The sequence below is a fragment of the Leptopilina heterotoma genome, unplaced genomic scaffold, assembly GCF_015476425.1.
Source record: "Leptopilina heterotoma isolate Lh14 unplaced genomic scaffold, ASM1547642v1 Lhet_103, whole genome shotgun sequence".
Classification (NCBI taxonomy): Eukaryota; Metazoa; Arthropoda; class Insecta; order Hymenoptera; family Figitidae; genus Leptopilina; species Leptopilina heterotoma.
Window position 1 is genome coordinate 368755 of NW_025110818.1, and position 16873 is coordinate 385627.

General features: G+C 19.6%; 2 protein-coding genes across 2 annotated transcripts; both read right to left on the bottom strand.

Annotated features, from left to right (window-relative positions):
• Positions 1-452: 452 nt before the first annotated feature.
• On the bottom strand, positions 453-9641 carry LOC122501259 (tubulin polyglutamylase TTLL13P-like). Its single transcript, XM_043610594.1, has 12 exons — positions 9637-9641; positions 6332-6622; positions 5731-5887; positions 5027-5127; positions 4750-4878; positions 4184-4409; positions 3424-3608; positions 2389-2611; positions 1658-1795; positions 1126-1527; positions 1008-1038; positions 453-640 (listed from the first exon to the last, which is right to left on the bottom strand). Exons 1-12 carry the CDS (start codon positions 9639-9641, stop codon positions 453-455), a joined length of 2076 nt encoding a protein of 691 aa, XP_043466529.1.
• Positions 9642-10035: 394 nt separating this feature from the next.
• On the bottom strand, positions 10036-14831 carry LOC122501175 (D-aspartate oxidase). The gene is made up of 7 exons (XM_043610471.1): positions 14490-14831; positions 12338-12550; positions 11442-11667; positions 11021-11088; positions 10724-10841; positions 10292-10393; positions 10036-10218 (listed from the first exon to the last, which is right to left on the bottom strand). The coding sequence occupies exons 1-7, from the start codon at positions 14672-14674 to the stop codon at positions 10102-10104; spliced, it is 1029 nt and encodes a 342-aa protein (XP_043466406.1). The 5' UTR covers positions 14675-14831; the 3' UTR covers positions 10036-10101.
• Between the last annotated feature and the right edge of the window lie 2042 nt (positions 14832-16873).

A 16873-nucleotide genomic window follows, 5' to 3' on the forward strand; every position in this document is an offset into this window, starting at 1 on the left:
TTTAATAATAATTAATAATTGACAATAAATTAATAATTAATATGTTTACAATTATTAATTTATAAATATAAATTAGTTTATAAAATGAGAGTTAAAAATTTTAAACAAAATTTCGTAAACAATATTTATTTCGATTTTACAGGCAAAATTACAATTAAAAATATAAATTAAAAATTTTCAACTTATACCATTCCGAGAATTTCGGAATTAATTTTTTTTTTAAACAAACGTATTGAATTAAAAATTGAATTTTTTTTTTTATTAATTTTATAAATTGTCTTTTATTTATCTTTTTTTTGTAATTTGTTCATATTTTTGATTCTTTCGGTCTTCAATTTTTTTTCCATAGAATTCTATATTTTTGACTTGGAAAAAAATGTATTTCTTCTTTCGTTTTTTTCGGAAAATTTTCTAAATTTTTTTTAATTTTGATACAATTTCTATAATTTCTTCTATTTAATTTTTATAGAATTGAACTTATCTTGTTTAGTGAGAGTGTAAAGTTGGAAATTTTTCGAATTATTTGATGCCAAGTGAATATTTTTCATTTGCTCCTCGGAATTGAAATCCTCAGTGGAAATTTTGTTGTTAATATTTGATCGCGTGTAAATTGGAATTTCACTGCAAGTTACCTTTAGATCTGTAAAAAAAATTTAATTGATAATTATTTTTCATAATTGAAAAATATTTCCAGTGGTTAAAAATTATCGAAATTTAACAATGAAATATTTATTATAATTTTGTTTATTTTTTTTAAATGAATGTTAATAAAGTTATATTTGTAAATTTTTATTCTTTAAAACGTAATGTCATTTCGAAATTTTAATTTTCTGCAGATTAATATATAATTTAATTTAAATTTTGAAAATAAAGTTTCACATTTTACGAATAATGAAAAAAAAAATTTATTTGGAAATAAAGAACTTTTAGGTGAGGAATTTTTTTAAAAATAAATTTTTGTTTAGAAAATCAAATAGAAAAAAAGGAAAAAATACACAAAAACTTACAGTTATCATAACTGGACTCATTGTTTTCGGTCTGAAAACAAAAATTTGAATCCTTTGTAAAATTTTTGTATTTATTTTTTTTTTTAGCTTTTTTTTCTAAACATAGAATTCACCTTACATTAAATGATTTCTGAATCAAACAATCGACCTCATTGACAATCGACTTTAATTTAATTCTTTTCGACGCACTTCTACAGAAGTTATCAGATTTTTCCGTCAATTTCCCCCATGACGAATCGAATAATATATTTTTATTAACCCCGGAATTCAATTTTTTTCTCTCGTAACCCAATTTATTGTTGTTATAATAGAAATATTTCCTCTCGTCGGCAATTCGTAAAACACCATTTTTCTTCATCGATAAATAAATTTGCTCCAGCATTCCATAACTTTTGATTAAAAAATCACGATGTGCCATTGCGGCAATTCTTTCACGTTCCTCCGTAGCTGATATTATTTCAGGTCGAAAGGAATAATTAAATTTATTTTCAACTGATGTTGGTTGAGGTGACTTTTTTATCTGTAAAGGAAAAAAAATTTGTGTTTTTTTTTCTTTTTTAAATGGACAATTGGATTAATTTTGTGATATTTGATTTTATTATAGATATTTTTTTTTTCTTATTCCTTAAAAATAGTTTCTCAAACAAAACCTGCTTGCGATTTATTGGCAATGATTTAATTTTTTCTCTGGTAAAATTCAATTTCTTTGCTCTCGGACTTTCTGAACTTGTTTTATATTCACTCGACTTTCCTCCAATTCTTTTGCTCTCCTCTTCTTTTATTTTCATCTATAGTGGAAAAAATTTTTTCTTTTTAGTTGGAAAAAATTTTTTTTCACTTGGAAAAAGAATTTTTATTTTTAAAAAAATTTTTACTTGTAAAAAAGACGTTTTCTTTAGTTGAAATAGGATTTTTACTTAAAAAAGAATTTTTATTAAAAAATAATTTATTTGCTTGGAAAAAAAATTTTTACTTGCTAAAATTTTTTTTTTACATTTAAGGAAAAGTTTTTTTACTTGGAAAATTATTTTTTCGTTTTTTTACTTGACAAACAATTTTTTTTACTTGGAAGGTAATTTTCTGTTCACTTGGAAAACGAATTTTTATTGGAAAATAATTTATTTACTTGGAAAATAATTTATTTACTTGGAAAATAATTTTTTTATTTAGAAAAAATACTTTTACTTGTAAAAAAATATTTCTACTCAACAAATGAATTCATTGTAAAGAATATTTGTAAGGACCACATTTTTTTAAACCCAATTTTTTTTATAGTCACTAAAATTTTCCCTCTTTAGTGAAAATTTATGGGTTTGGGTAATAAAAATTCTCGAATTTTTTTTTTTTTTTTGTTTTCGTGAAAAAAGAAAAAAATAAATACATCTGTTTCTTCTCGTTGGAGTTTCGATGCCTCTTCACGGGCTCTTGACGATGCCGTGTCTTGAAACATCGATGTCGTTGTTTGTTTGAAAAATTGATCATATTTCTCGCATTGCGAACCAGGATAAACTTGTCGAAAATTTCCCATGTGCTCGTCCTCCCATTTCTGTTGAACTTGAATTGAATTTATTTCAATTTTTTTCACTTGGTCCCCTGTAGTTAAACTGCTTGTGTATGAAAAAGAAAAGGAAGATGAAAATTTTTTTTTTATTTTACAAATGAAGTCACATTGTGTAGTGTGACATTTCGAACGAGAGTCGAAAAAAAATATATTTCAGCAAAACACGTGTACTTGAAAATATTTTTTTTTCCTTTTTGTATTTTGTCAAAAAAAAAAAAAAAAAAAAAAAAATGTGGAGTAAATATTCCAGGAATGTGGATATAGGAAATATTCTGAAAAAAATGGCAAATATTTTTCCTCAACAATTATTGTTGTTATTATTTACTATTACTATTATTTTTCAGAATTATTATTATTATTAGTATTTTTATTAATTGAATTTTTTTTATATTTTAATTCTTTTTGTATTATTTTTCTTCTTCTTTACTTTACATATTTTTTAAATAATACTTCTATTAAAAAATAGTGAGGGGAATATTTTTTATAAATTTATATACTTTTTATTTATTGATAATGAAATAATAATATTGTTACTAAAAAAAATGGTAAAAATAATTTTAAAAACAATGGTAAAAATAGTAAAAATATTAAAAATAATAAAAAATAATAATACTATTTATAATAATAATAATAATAATTATTATTATTATAAATAGTATGAAATAAATAATGAATGTAAATTAATAAATAAAAGGAATAGGAAAAATTCAAATAAAAATAGTAAAAGCAATAATAAATATATAATAAAATAAAAAAATAAAAAATTGAAAAAGTAATAATAAAAATAAAAACAAAATTAATAATAATAGTAATGGTGACAATAATTATAGTAATAATTGCAAAATTAATAATTACTTTGAATCCTTAACGCCATTGATTCCCTGCAATAATCTTTCCTTTATTCGTTTTCTATCTTCCTCGATGACTTTTTTCTTGTCACACAATTGAAGATTTAACATCTCGAATGTGTCTATCAATAAAGACTCCTTCACGTCCTTATCTAATTGGGCATCGGTATGAAAACTTGGAGAATGATTTACCTAGTGTTTATTTTACCAAAAAAAAATTCATGAGATAAGTTTCTAATAAACAAAAATGGAATTTTTTAAGAGCAATTATTTATTGAATTTAAAAAATTAAAAAGAAATTAAAAATACTTTCAACAACTCTACTGAATAATTTATTAAATAAATATTACTAAATTTTTTTATTTATTTTTTATTTATTACTAAAATTTTTTATGTAATATTTGTCATAAATATATTGTTAACTACAACATTATTATAATTATTATTTCTAATTTTACAAAAAGAAAAATTAATTTGATTCAAATAAAACTTATTTAATACAAATAAATATTTATATGATAATAAAATAGTTTATTTGAATCAATTTTTTTTTCAGTGTTTATTTTACTTAAAGTTCAATTTATAATTTTAATTATAATATATTTTATAATTTCAATTATTTTATAATTTTACTTATAAAATAATTTATAATTGTAATAAAATTTTACTTATAAAATAATTTATAATTTTAATATAATTTTACTTGTAAAATAATTTATAATTTCAATTTATTAATATAATTTGAATTCAATTAAAATATATTCTACCTCCAAGAGAAATGGTTTCAATTTCCAATCGAGAAGTATATCAAATCCCAATAATTCAAAGCAAGCATAAGTCAAATCGTGATTTGGAAAGCACGTGTGATAGTTGTGCTTTAATATGGGAACAGCAGCGAGTATTGTTTTTACAATTACTTCGTCAATTTTACACCACAATTCATCAATAGCGATATTATTCTCTTTCAACCATTTGTTCAGTGTTGATATTTTTCTGACAAAAAAAAAGTCCGAATTTCACAAAAAGAGAAAAATCCCCAATAAAAAAAATTTATTTCAATAAAATCATTTTTCAAAACAAAAATTTTTATATTTATTAATTATAATTTATAAATATTAATAATTATTAATAATTAAAATTATTAATAAATAATAAATTCAATAAATAGATGTTGTTAATTAATAATAGTTCATTAATTAATTTTATCTAATTTATAAACATTTTTTCTAATTTAATTTTTAATTTTAATTTCTAATTTTTTTTTCTAATTTTGTTAATTTTTTTACTGAAAAAAAAATTTTTTTTGTTTTAAAAACTGAGATTTTAATCGAACCTCTTACTTCCGACTTCGTCGTCGATGACAAACATTCGACTGTGCTTGTTAACTGAATAATTAGTCAAGTGCATAAAAACATTGGATGTATTGTGATTCATTGGTTCCTTATAGCGAGTAGTGGCAAATCTGTAAATTTAATATTTTGAAACAAAAAATAAAAATAAAAAATATTTCTTTGATGAAAAATATCTTTTTCTGTTCTACAAAAATTGTTCTCTTTAAATTCCAGTTTTTTCTTTTGAAATAAAATTATAATAGAAATTCTGAATTTTACCTAACGAGTCCGTCATTGTAAACATAAATTCTGAGTGGATCACATGACGTTATCAATGTGTAGACTCGAAGATCGAATTTGAAACCGTCGATTAAGAAAGGCTGTATTAATGAAAGAGCAGAACTATAAACTGTGTTTAATAATTTCATTTGCGAAAAAAAAAATTTTTTTTTTTGAGCTCAAAACGATATTAATTCTTTTATAAAAAGAAATGGAACGTGAGAAATCGGTGCGATAATATTTTTTTTATTTCAATTTTATATTATCTAAATTTAATTGTTAATTGTTAATTAATAATAAATTACTATTATTAATTAATAATAAATAACATTATTATTGTTATTATTATAATTTTTCTTTATTATTATTATTTTAGTAATTTTTATTTTTCATTATTATTATTTTAGTAATTTTTATTTTTCATTATTTTTATTTTAGTAATTTTAGTAATTCTTATTTTTTACTATTCCCATTCTCATTAATTATTTTGTTGCTTTGTTTCGTTATTTTGCTTTTGGTATTATTTTACTTTTTTCATGATTATTAATTTTATTATTTAAATATTATGATTTTTTAAATGAGCAATATTATTCACTAAAAAAGAAACAAATTTTCAAACTCAAGTGGATTTGAAATTAATTTTTTTTCATAATAAAATTCTTATAGAAAATAATTTTCAAAATTATATGGAAAAGAAATCTTACCTTGGAAAGGTACACTTGACAAATTAAACGATCGTAGGGCTTAATGTCTTTTAAATTTTTTGTTAAATAAATCCCACGTCCCTGGCAACCAGTTTCTGGCTTAATTATAAATGTTTTTGATTTTCGCACCTTTGAATACGCTATTGCCTCTCCTAAACTATAAATTTCTTTTTTATTCAAGAATATAATAAATAATAGTTCATTATATTATTAATAATTATTACTGTTAATGGGCAATTATTAATAATAATAATTATTACTTATTTTTATTTATTTCTACTTATTATTAATTACTAATATTAATAAGTAATAATATTATCCAATAATTAATTTAATTATTGGATATTAATTATCTATTATTTATTAATTATTTACTTATTTTCAATTGTTGCTGTTTATTATTAATTATTTATTAATTGTTTGCTTATTTTCAATTGTTGATATTTATTATTAATTATTTATTAATTATCTATTAATTATTCAATATTAACTATAACAATCGTCGTATTAATTATTTATTAATTATTTATTATTTATCAGTTAATAATTATTAAAGAAAAAAATGGAGAGAAATTATTATAGTTTCTTTAAAAATATATACTCAGCGGGAAAACACCAAGTTTTTGGAAAGAAATTGTAGTCCTGGGGGAAAAGTTTGAGCATTCGATTTAAATTTCTCGCGAGTAAATCCTTTCGACATAATTCAGTCATTCCTGGGAAGTGATTAACTTTTTGAAAACGTTTCATTTCCTTTGCTCTCTCAATGCTGATACTCAAATCGGTCCAATAAAGATTCCAACTGCTCTCCTCTCCAACTTCACGCATTCCAAATTTTGATGCAACTCTTCTGACCACATCGTATTTGCAATTACTTGTGCATATACTTAGACACCTTATTAATTGCAATATTTTATTTTTATTAATAATTAAAATTTATAATTTTACACTAAAAGTTTTTTCAATCAAAAAATAATAATTATGACTGTATTCAATGATGTTAATTAATATAAATGGTAATTTTTAATATTTAGAAAATAAATTTACCTTTTTTTCTTCTTCTTCTTCGTCTTCGACAATAACTTTTCACTTTCACTTTTGTTTGTTTCATTTTCTCTTTCCCTTGCGTAAATTCCTGAAGAATTTTTATATTTTTTTTAATTATTAATAATTTATTAGACTTATTTATTTACAAAATAGTTAAATAATATTTAAATATTTTAATTTAATTTTTCAAAATTTATTATCAAAAAATATATTTAATATTAAATTATTAAAAATTAACAATTAAATGACTGAAAATTAATATTTAATAGATAAATAATTATACAATTAATATTATGTGATTAAAAATAAAATGATACGAAAATGTATTGAAAATTTTGAATTTTTTTTAAACTAATGGAGTTTCATCAATAATATTAATTGAAAATTTTGAAAGCAATTGAAATTTATGAAGAAGAATTTTATTAAAATTGTATTGAAAATAATTGAATTCTTGCGAAGAATATTACTATTTATAAAAATAATTGAATTGTTCCGAAGAATTTATTAAAATTTTTGAAAATAAATGAATTTTATGTTAATATTTGAAAATTTAAATTCTTTTGAGGAATTCTATTAAAATTGTTTTGAAAATAATTGAATTTATGCAAAGGATTTTACTAGTTATAAAAATAATTGAATTATTGCGAAGAATTTTACTTTTTATAAAAATAATTGAAATGTTTCGAGGAATTTATTAAAATTTTAAGAAATAATTAAATTGTTATGAAGAATTTCATAGAAATAATTAAAAATAATGAAATTTTTTTGAGAAATGCAATTAAAGTTGTTTCGAAAATAATTGAATTTTTTTAAAGAATTTTATTAAAATTAAGTATAATTCAAAATAATAATTGAATTCATCACAAGAATTTTATTATTTTTTGAAAATAATTGAATGCTTTCAATTTTTTTGACGAATATATTTAAAAATTGCATTGAAACTTTGAAAGTAATTTAATTTTTGTATTGAATTATTTTTAAAATATTTGGAGAATAATTGAATTATTTTTAGAGAATTTTAAATTCTTGTTGAAATTGAATTTTATGGAAATTTTTGAAAATAATTAAATTCTTTCGTGTAATTTTCTTTAAATTGTATTTAAAAATTATTTAATTCCTGCGAAGAATTTTAGTATTTATAAAAACAGTTGAATTGTTTCGAAGAATTTATTAAAATTTTATGGAAATAATTGAAATTTATGGAAATATTTAAAAATATTTGAATTCATCCGAGGGATTCAATTAAAATTGTTTTGAAAATAATTGAATTCCTGCAAAGAATTTTACTAATTTATAAAATTAATTGAATTCTATTACGAAAAATTTTACTATTTATAAAAATAATTGAATTTTTTCAAAGAATTTATTAAAATTTTCGAAAAAAATTGATTTTTTTATTTTTTTCAAAATGTATTAAAATTTTTAAAAATTGAATTCTTCCGAAGAATTTAATTAAAATTGTTTTGAAAATAATTGAATTATTGTAAAGATTTTACTAAAAAAAAAAATAATTGAATTGTTCAGAAGGATATTGTGAAATTTTATTCAAATTTTTGAAAATATGAACAGTAATAATTAATTTTGTACTTATAATAATAAATGGATTTTTTAAATTTTGATTATGAAATTATTTTAAAAATTTATATTTGAAAACAAAAAATTTTGTAATTAATAAATATTTAATTATTTGTTTATTGAAATAAATCCAATTAGAAATAAATAAGCTGGCAATATTAATGAAAATAATAAAAATAGTAATAAAATAATATAATAATAATAACAAAATAATAGTAAAAAATAAGTATTTTTATTGATTTTCTAAATAATAAAAATAAATAACAGTAGTAATTTTATTTATTAATTTTAAATTTATATTTTATACCAAATAATTAATAACCTTTATAATTTGAATTTCGGGCTGATGGAATTTTCGAAATATTATCTGTCTGATTGTGTTGATTGTATTTGTCGAGATATTGAGAAAAATATTGAGAATTTGACGTATTTTTAGAAAAGATTTTTTTCTCTCCAGTTTTTTCGTCGAATAATTGAATTTGATTGGAAAAAATTGTTTGACTGCAACTTTTTCTTTCCAATTCTTCATTATCATTTTTTATCGATTTCGTGATGAAAACCAAATTTTCTCCCCCGACGAAATTTGTCACCATTCTTTTTCACATTATTTCTTTTTTATATAATTTTCTTTTCTCTCTCACTGTAATTATTATTTTTTTTTACTATTATAATATTAATGACGTGCGACTACGGTTCGTTTTCAACGAAATACGAGTTTTGATATTTGAAAATGAAATATTAAAAAAACGAAATATTCTCATACAAAAATAATTTTCAATTTTTCAAACGTGGGAAAAATAATTATTTCTGGTTTAATTTTTTTTTACAATTAAAATTTCACTTGATTCCGCGACTTGACACTTGAAACGAAATTTTTTCATTTGTTTTTCTTTTTGAGGTTCTTTTCGGAGGATAAAAAATTATTATTTTAATAAATAAGTCAATAATTTATTTATTCAAATAAATCCAATCAAAAAAATTGTGTTTTTGAAAAGAGAAAGATGAAAAGTTTAAAATAATAATTATTTATTTTTTCTTTTTAAATTTTAGCGATTAATTTTGTTTTTTTTGTTAATGAGAGAAAACTTAAGATATGTTATATGTTTCACTTTCTTAACTATTGTGTCGCTCTGCAACTGTGCAATGGGGACTTGGAAATTATATTTTTGTTATAATTAGGTTTTATCGATTGTGATGAGCAATTACTCTCAGTTTTTCAAGGATCCCGAGAGACAAGGTTGAATTATAATGTCGGGTACCTAGTACAGAACGTTACTTGCCTCCCACCTCATTAACAAAAATTTCTAGTACAAAAGTAAATAAAATTATTTCCACCGAAAGAAACATTCTTGCAGTTAATTTATAGACTTGTTCTAAAATAAGCAGTGTATGTGCATCGAGGAATTCTTTTTCGAACTTTGATTTTTTTTTCAGTAGAAAATTTTTTTTACTATTAATTAAATTAATATTTAAATTAAAAAACATTTCTTCATTCAAAAAATTTCTTTATTACAAAATTTTAAATAAAAACATTTTTTTATTAGAAAATTTTAATTCCATTAATTTTTATGTTTAATTTTTTTTTGGTAATTAATATTATCACATGTTTTATAATATTGTACTTTATTTTAATTTTTAATATTCATTTATTCAATTATTTATTTTTATAATAGAAATAGTAGAATTTAATAGAAATAATAGAATTTACAAATTTCTATTTGTAATTTTTTCAAACACAGAAAAAATATATATTTAGAGTTTTGATTTATAATTTGTAAAATTTAAATTTTTCAAAATTTCTACCACATTTAACGCGCATCCCCAGCACAATGTAACGCCACTTCCTCCATGTCCATAGTTGTGTATTATCTAAAAAGAATTTTTTTTTTCAAAAAATCTATTCCTACAATTTAAAAAAAAAAAATTAAATAATTAAATTTACCGCAAAATCTTGCGAATTTTTATTATTTTCAAATTCAACTTCCAATCGAATTTGTGGTCGTCCTGGTCTCAGTCCAACCCATTCTGTTAAAATTTCACTTGTCTGAAAAAAACAGTTATTAAAATTTTTTATAATATTTCCCATTAGAAAAAAAATTAGATTAAAAATTAAAAATGATGAATTCAATATTTTTAATAGAAATATTTTTAATTATTTTTAAATTTAATTGAAAACTCAAATTACGAATTAAAATATGAAATTATGAGTTTCATTACTAAAATTAATTTTTATTTTGTTTAATTTAATCGTTTAATTATAATTTTATTTTATTTAATTTTTTTAATACTTTTATTCAACTAATTTTATTTTCAGACAAAATTCTTTAAATTTTTCCTTATCAATTTATTAATATGTGGGGGAAAAAAGAATTACTTTTAGAGCAGGAATCATTCGAGTACATCCATCGTGAATAAATTTTGAATCCTCTTCCCGTATTGAAAGAGAAAAATCATTCTTTTGCTTGGTACCCCCTAAAATCACGCTTTCTAAACTGAAATTAAAAATTCGTAATTTATAATTTAAGATTTTTATTAATAAAAATTAATATTAATAAAAATTAATATTACTAAAAATTAGAATTGCTTTAAATTTGGAAAATTTTAGTTTCAAGTAATAATAGGTAATAACAATGAAATATAGTAAATAAATAAAATTTTTAAAAGTAGTCACTTGGTAATGATATAATTTCCACCATCATTATCTTCCAGTAATGTGTGAAATATCCACGAAGCATTTACCTGAAAAAAGCGTAAAAATCCTCAAATTATAATTATGTATAAAATAATTATAAAAACCTATTACAAATTTTTATAATAATTCGCGTTAAAAAAAATTATTCTTTTTATAATTGAAAAAAAAAATGGAAAAATTAAATTATTATTATATTAATTTATTTTAATTTAATTTAATCAACAATAAATAAATAATGAAATAAACATATAGAAATAAATTAAATATGAAACTATCGACTGAAAGGACACAAAATTTAAATTTTGTTTTAGAAATAAATAGAAAATTAGATTTGAAAATTTTTTTTTTTTATGGGGAAAAAATTTTATGATCGTTTAAATATTTACTATTTTTTTATTACCCTGGACACTTGACCTCTGACAGGCGTAACTTGAGGGTCCTTTGCAAGTTCACGAGCCCCTAAACCACTACAATTTACGATGACATTATATTTTTCCCTTTTCAATTCGTCGAGTGTGTTAATTTTTCTCCTCACAATTTTCCCAGACTGTGATTTAAATGTTTTCATCAACCATGGTAATAGTTTTGTTGGCTCGCACGTGTAGGACAAAAATTGCCATCCGCCTCTTATTAGAAAACAAAAAAAGAAATTTTATTTATTATTTATTTTTTCATATTTATTTTATTATTTATTAAAATTTTTTTTTTATTCTCTTTTTCTAAATTTTGCTCTTTAATTTTATTTATTAATTCATTTTTTCATATTTTATTTTAATTGTTATTTATTTGAAACAAATTTTTTTATGTTCTCTTTTTCTAAATTTTACTCTTCAATTTTATTTATTATTCATTTTTGCATATTTTATTTTAATTGTTATTTATTTAAAATTAAAACAAATTTTTTTTATTCTCTTTATCTAAATTGTACTCTTTCATTTTATTTTTCATTTTTTCATATTCTATTTTAATTGTTATTTATTTAAAACAAATTTTTTTATATTCTCTTTTTCTAAACTTTACTCTTAATTTATTTTATCAAAAAATGCTATTTGTAAAATTTTTGAAATTATAATAATGATTCATAGTTAATTAAAAAGGGTTTGATAAAAAAAATTATAATTAATTGATAATTATTATTAATATTTAATTAATACTTTTTAGTAATAATTATCAATTTTTTTTCGTCACTTTCAATATTATTTACAGTGCGAGAGAATTTTCCGAATTTGAAAAAAAATATTTATTTAAATGTGGTAAAAATTTTTTTTTTCTATTTTTATTGCTCTTTTTTCCTACGTGTAGCTTGATTTATATTCTTTGTTGATCCTCTTCAATTCGTCTTGACTTAATTCTTGAGAGCCATAAACGAGAGGTACCCAACATGGTTTCGAATATCCTTTAGGGTCATTTGTGAATCGAAATATTGGCGTTAACGAAATTCCAACCTCAAGTGCCAAGGGACTTTTCCAAAATTGTTCCATCCACTTGTGAGTATCTCCCGCCCATCGTCTATTTGTTAAAATTACATTTTTAAACAAATAAAAAGAATTAATTAATATATAATATTAATAATAAAAATACCTATTTTAAATAACAATATAATAATAATTTTTTTATTGTTATTAATTATTTATATATTTAGGTACTATTAATTGCTATTAATTATTATTAATTATTATCAATTATTAATAATTATTATTAATTATTATTAATTATTTATAATTATTATTAATTATAAATTATTATTAATTATAATTAATTATAAATTATTATTAATTCTTATTATTTCTGTTGTTTTATTTGTTAAGTTAATTGTCAAAATTAATTATTAACAATATTAACTAATCATTTAACATAAAACAAAATATTACAAATAGTAATTATTGTTATTAATATGATTATTAAATATTTATTATTTACCATTTATTATTATTATTAATTATTTTGTTTATTATTACTAAAATTATTATTTTAAATTATTATTCATTTATTTAGTTAATTTTAATTGTCAAATAATTATTTTTAATTATATGCTTTTAAACAGTGCATTAAAATAAATATGTGAACTTTTTTTGCGATGAAATGAAAAAAAGAACACGTGACAAAAATATGAGTTTTTCTATTCGTAAAATTTTAACTCTATAATAAAAGTTTTACCTTTGGACCTGAATATTAGGAAAAAAAAATTTTTTGAATGATTTCTTTCTTCGGTTTTTTTTTTCTAAAGACACGTGTTCAGTAAATCTTTTACAGTTTTCCTAATTTTGAAAAAGAAAATCACAAGTTTAATCCTACGCATATTTTTGAGTAAAAAGAAGTTTTACATTTTATTCTTTTAAAATAAAAAAAATTTAACTTTTTTTACTTTTGAAATAAAAAAAATTTAACTTTTTTTTACTCGAAAATATAAATTTAAAAAATTGTAAAAATAAATAAGTATATAAAATTGCAAACAAAAAATTATTCTCGAAATTGTTTGATTTTTCTCAGATACATAAAAAATATGTGAATGGGAAAATCAAAATTTGTCGATTTTGCAAATGACTGTACCAAATAACGCACAAAATATTACGCAGTCTATTTTTATTTTTAATTATGTTTATTCTTATGGTTAGAGGCATTAAAAAAAAAAGTTGAAGCTGTGATTCGCAGAAAGCAGTTATGATTGTGAACCAGAAAGTGATTATTTTATAAACACTTTTGACATCCACATAATTGGAACGTGAGATCTGCTTGAAAAAAAAATCTCTCTAAACCAAAGTTAAAAATTAACGTTACAAAGATAAGAAACAAAAAAGAGAAGAAAATTAAATAAAACATATTTCATTACGTGCGGGAATAATATTTGAAAATAATTATGTTTATATTATTATTTATTGCTACCGTTATTTATTATTATTTAACACTGTTATTTATTTAATTTAAAAAAAATTTTTTTTTATTTTATTCATTTCTTTATTTTGTTTATTTATTTACATTTTATTTTGAAAATAAAGACACAAAATTTAAAAGGAAAATTTTTCTCAATAAATTTATTGATTAAATTAAAAAATAAAATTAATTAATTTATTTATTTTTATTCAATTTTGTCGTTTTTTCTGAATTTTTAAAAAATCTCTTCCTTTTTAATAGCATTTTTTAAATTTAAATAATTTAACTCAATTTTCTCAATTCGAAGAAATTTTGGAAAATAGTTTGTAATTACTAAGAAACGATAATTTATGTAGTTTATTATGTTGACGAAAAATAATATTGTTTATTGTAAATTGAAAGTAATTTGGCTGAAAAAATTTTATTAAAAAAATAAATAAAATAATTTGACGAAAAATAAATGTAATAAATAAAAATCAAAAAAATAAAGAAAAAATCAAAAAAATAATGAAAATAAATAGAAATAAATAAATTTTCGTTTAAACTTTAAACAGAAAATTCTGAACTGAAAACTCACACAATATTTTCATCAGAAGTATCGCCGAGAACATAAGGTCCCCAAAGTCCAGCACTTCCGTCGCCTGTTGTATTTGGTGTAAATGAATCCGCAAAAACTGTAACATTCGCCTCGGGAAATGCATTTTTTATTGCCACCGCCGATGTCATTCCAATGACACCAGCACCCACAATTGCAATTTTCATTTTTCTTTTTTTAATTTTTCAAAACAAATTTATTATAATAATTTAGAGAACATTGAAATTTTTACACTATTTGCACTAAAAAAAAATGAAAAAACCACTAAATTTGCAAAGAGAAATTCTATTTTTTAAATTTAACAGAGTGGATGTCTTTCCTTCTCGCCACTGATGGCAATTGAATGCGAAATTTGCAAAATATTGCATCAAACAATGTTAGATAACATTATCGTTCAAGTTAATTTTAGCGATAAAACAACTAATCAAACAGTTTATGACAAAAAAAAGGTGTAAATAATAATATTTTTCTCCTTTCCACTGATTTCTGCGTTTATTTTACATACAGACTTTTTAAATGATAATTTAAAAGAAAAGGAAATTAATTATTTAAATAATAACTACTATTGATATTTATTATATTAACAATACTAATAATTATTATTTTTATTATTTATTTGTATTATTATTTTATATTCATTATTCATTATTACTAGGTATTAGTAATAGAATTTATATTATTATTTTTATTTTATTTATTTATAGTCCATACCTTTTGGTTTCGGACGATATTATTATTTTTATTTATTTAATTAACCCTCTAGCTACTTAAATAGAAAATAATAAATGGAAGTAGAACAATAAAATTTTTTTTTTAAAAAATAGAACAAGAAAAAATATTATTTTCAAAAATTTATCGTAATTATTAGTTAGTAATTGATTAATTTATTGAATGTAATTAATTTCTCCTTTTAAAATTTTTTTTATTGAATGTAATTTATTGAAAATAAGTTTTTAAAGTTTAAATTTTAAAAGTTATAAAATTATAAGAATGAAATAATTACTTAATTTTAAGTTATAAAAAAATTAAATAACTAATTGATTATGTAAATTAAAATACTTTATACTAATTAATTCATGTGAAACTAATAATTTCTTTTCAATTACATTGAAGTTATACCTAAATTATTTTAATCAAGTCAATTATTATATTTCACAAATTTCTTTCTGAATTTTAATAAACTTTATGTGTTGTTATAAGAAAAAATTTACAATTATTTAGAAAGTTGATTTACAATTTACAGAGTAAATTGTTCATTTATACTAGTAAATTTTTAGTTTACTATGTTTAAATTTTTAATTTACAGATTAAGTTTTCAATGCAGAGTGCAATTTTTTAAATTTACAGAGTAAATTTTCCATTTATACTAGTAAATTAATAAATTTACAGTTTACAGTGTAAATTTTTAATTTACAGATTAAGTTTTCAATTCAGAGTGCAATTTTTTAATTTACAGAGTAAATTTTCCATTTATACTAGTAAATTAATAAATTTTCAGTTTAAAGTGTAAATTTTTAATTTACAGTGTAAGGTTTCAATTCAGAGTGCAACTTTTTAATTTACAGAGTAAATTTTCCATTTATACTAGTAAATTAATAAATTTTCACTTTAAAGTGTAAATTTTTAATTTACAGTATAAGGTTTTAATTTACAGTGAAAAATTTTTTAATTACAGAGTAAATTTTCAGTTTACAGTGTAAATTTTTAATTTACAGAATAAGGTTTCAATTTAAAGTGAGAAAATTTTTTAATTACAGAATAAATTTTTAGTTTACAGTGTAAATTTTTAATTTACAGAAAAAGGTATCAATTTACACTGAAAATTGTTAATTTAGTGAGTAAATTTTCAGTTTTCAATGTTAATAATTTTAATTTACTGAGTAAAGTTTAAATTATATATTTCATTAATAAATAGAAAAACAAAAATTATTCTTTTCAAAAAATTATCATCATTAGTGAATTATGAATTACGAAGTAAATGCACATTTAGAATAAACTCCCAATCAGTAACAACTACAATTAAATTATAATAATTAACTTACAAATTTTAATTTTAACTATTGAATAGTTCTTAATGATATTAATTAAATATTTAAATAATTGAATATCGTTTAAACTATTAATTTACTCTTCAAATAGTGGCATATTATTTAATTATATTAATTAATATCTTAAATAATTAAAAACTGTTTAATTATGTTAATTAAATATTTTAATAATTGAATATATTTTAATTATATTAATTAAATATTTAAATAATTGAAAAATGTTTAATTACAGTAATTGAATTCTTGAATAATTGAAAATTGTTTAATTATATTAATTAAATATTTAAATAATTGAAAAATGTTTAATTGCAGTAATTA